The sequence below is a fragment of the Propithecus coquereli genome, unplaced genomic scaffold (assembly GCF_000956105.1).
Source record: "Propithecus coquereli isolate 6110/MARCELLA unplaced genomic scaffold, Pcoq_1.0 Scaffold16, whole genome shotgun sequence".
In the NCBI taxonomy this organism is placed as follows: Eukaryota; Metazoa; Chordata; class Mammalia; order Primates; family Indriidae; genus Propithecus; species Propithecus coquereli.
In genome coordinates, this window is record NW_012140524.1 from 3,411,076 (window position 1) to 3,414,419 (window position 3,344).

At 38.4% G+C, this 3,344-nt stretch overlaps 1 protein-coding gene across 1 annotated transcript in view; it reads left to right on the top strand.

Annotated features, from left to right (window-relative positions):
• Positions 1-3,344, top strand: part of TMTC1 (transmembrane and tetratricopeptide repeat containing 1) — a 280,957-nt gene that overhangs the window by 20,250 nt on the left and 257,363 nt on the right. The window contains exon 2 of the mRNA XM_012640954.1: positions 1,835-2,012. Coding sequence (XP_012496408.1) covers positions 1,835-2,012 — 178 coding nt within the window. The remainder of the gene's footprint in view (positions 1-1,834; positions 2,013-3,344) is intronic.

Genomic DNA, 3,344 nt, shown 5'->3' on the forward strand with positions numbered 1-3,344 from the left:
GGTTGTTTGATTTTTTTTTTCTTGCTGTTTTGCTTGAGTTCTTTGTAGATTCTGGTTATTAGTCCTTTATCGGACGTATAGCTTGCAAATATTTTCTCCCATTTGGTAGGTTGTTGGGATCCATATCTCTAACCACTCACAAAAATTAATTCAAGATGGATAAAGGACTTAAATGTAAGGCATGAAACCATAAGAATTCTAGAAGAAAATGTTGGAAAAACTCTTCTAGGTATCGGCTTAGGCGAAGGATTGATGAAGAAGACCCCGATGGCAATTATAGCAACAACAAAACTAAATAAATGAGACTTGATTAAATTAAAAAGCTTCTGCACAGCCAAGGTCTTGCCTTTCTTAATAACTCTTCCCATCCCAAGCTTTCTGATTTCCAACAGCTCTGCCACCACCTGGGGGTCCTCCTGTACTGGAATGTGTTGCTGTTCTCCCTGTTTTAGTTGGACTTGCCAGTTCCCTTATTTATTGCCCCTTCCTCTTTCTTCCGCAAGGGTTATTTTCCACCAGGCTCCTATAATGAGGACCCACTTGGCAGTGGGTCTGCCACCACACAGCTGGGTCAAATCTTGCATCGGAGCCCTGGAGTTGTATCCGACACAACAATTCATTTTTCTAGGCTTAGTAAGGGTCATGATGACTTTGGTGGGAGTGAAAATGGAGTCTCTTAATAACTATGACATTTGTATTCATGTGTCCAAATGCTTGAGTTGTTTAAAATTCTGTGAGTTAAAGCTGTGCTTGAATTGCATCAATTATTTATGATATGCTTATGTCATCTCTAAAGCTGACTTTTCCTTTCTCAGTTGTTTTGGCAAAAAGGAGTGTTTCTATAAGAGAAGCAGACCAAGGGCACGAGAGTAAAGACCTGCGGTTACTATTTTGATGAAATGCACTGGAGTGTAGACAACTATAGGCAACACCACTTAGGGCATATCTGCTCCCCCCGAAGAACCATACCCTGCACAAGTGTGTTTTTTTCTATAACCCTACAGACTCAGTTGGGGACATAATGTCCTCTTATTAAATTTAAGGCAACCTCCAGAAGTTCCTCTGTTGTGTGTTTCTGTCTCCTGAAAGTATTTTGTAAGATGTTGAACAATTGATTTCCCTTCTCTTTGTGGTTCTTTTAGTTTCTTTGTCATAGTCTTAGACATCAGGTTCTGAGATCTGTGGGAATTTATGTTACAAAGCATTTAATACAAATTCTGAAACATTATGCTTTTGTTCCTCTTTTTATTTCAGCTGCAGCTAGTAATACCATGTAGGTGCCCTGAGGATCCCCTTGTGGGATGGTAATTAGATGATGCTTCCAGATGCATAATCTGGAAACTTGGTTTCTGGTGGCATCATGGGTGAGAGAACACGTTCATGCCTGATTTGTCCCAACTGTGACTACAATCCGAGTCTCGTGGTTTCTGTTCATCTCTGGTGGCTGTGGCTCTGACTCACAGTACTTCTGACTTGCCTGTGAACACTAAGCTGCTTAGGAAGAGCTGACAGTGAAAGCAAGACTATTGTGGGGGTGTGTTTGCATTAGCCATGGAGTGAGGGAAAAATAGGTTTAGCACCTGTTTGGCTGCCTTCTTGGAGAGACCAAAGTTTTCTGAAATAATATTGTATGTGCATGCATTGATTTCTGCAGATAGGACAAGTCTGAGATAGGAAAAAAGTGACACATATTCAAATATAAAAAATAAACTGATGTTGAGGATCATTTAATAATAATTAATTGGATCATTTATCCTTTTAAGATGATAGATTCCCTCCGCTTTCCTTGTACTTATGTTATGTTTGCAGCTAATGCAGATTTTTCTTTTTACAGGCTAAACATATTTTTGACTGGCATGAACCCGTTCTACTTCCATGCAGTAAATGTAATTTTACACTGCTTAGTGACTCTTGTGCTGATGTACACCTGTGATAAAACTGTCTTCAAGAATCGTGGACTCGCTTTTGTTACGGCGTTGCTTTTTGCTGTGCATCCTATTCACACAGAGGCGGTGAGTATAATTGGACCTCAGTGAAATAACAACACTATATATATGTGTACATATAAACTAAACCGATCTTTTCCCCCTTTTAAAACCACGTGAATTCAAAGCTCTACTACATTGTTTATATATAAACCATTGTACTTGACAACTTTTCTTTTTGAATGTTCAAATTGGCTTTATTGTACCTCCTGGGTTTAACCGCTTTTCTAAATAAGTGCTGTTATTATTACAGGTAGTAATGAATGGCCACAGTTTTTTATTTGTGAAAAATTTAAGTCCTAATGTGTTTCCAGCAGCAAGGACCATTTTGAGACACTTGGCATGCTGAGTCATTGTTCCTGCCCTACATGTGTATTGTACCTTTTCTCACTCTGCTTAGTACTCATAATGTTTATAATACAGAATTGCAAGTGCTGGGAGAGGACCATAAAAAGTTAGACTGACATTCTTCAAGTTAGAAAGACAGACTTAGGAGCCTTCTGCGTTGTTTCCTGAGTTATTTAATAAGAAATATAGTTATTTTGTGGGTGATGAGAAAGTTATTTAGAAAGTACTGGTAGTTTGGATCTATCGCCCTCTGTAAAATATTTATTTAATCATGCCGTGGGTGAGATGGCATTATTAAGCTACCTTGTTTCACATCTTAGTAAGCATAGCTAGTTTATTTTATGTGCGTTGTTCTGGGTAGAAGAAGACTGTTGAAGGCGTACGTGGGCACCACAGTTTTAAAAGAATCTTTTCCAGAGCTCTAGCTTGCTTGCATCTCTCTGTGTACTTTCCTGAGACCTGCCTGAGAACACACCTGCAGTAAAGGTGTCACCTTGAGTCTTTTTTCCCTTTTCCCTTTCTCAGTTGCTCTTCTCTTATTTTGATGAAAATAACAAATACCTCCTATACCTCAGAATCTTACTATGCCCCACATGGACAAACCTCGGAGGCACCTTACAAAGGATCAATTTGATATGTTGGTGTCAACAAGGTGTCCTTTATTTAAGGCATTATAAACTCAAAGTAGGGCTTTGTATCTTTCCATGTCTTATACATATTTCTGTGAAGAATACAACATGGTGTTAGAAATAAGGTTTGCTGGCCTGTGTTGCTGTTCTAAATTCAGAAGGGAAATAGTTGTCATGGGGATGCATAATAATATGTTTATTTGAACCCACACGAGAAGTCTGATTTGACTAATTGGTTTGATGATGAGGACTGGTTTGCCAGTTAGGCTATATGATGGACATTTTCCACAAACAAAATTCTAAATCTATAAGCCCAAGTTTTGGCAAACATGTTTAGATTGAATGATAAAGAAAAAAATCGCTTTGTAAAAAAATTACATTG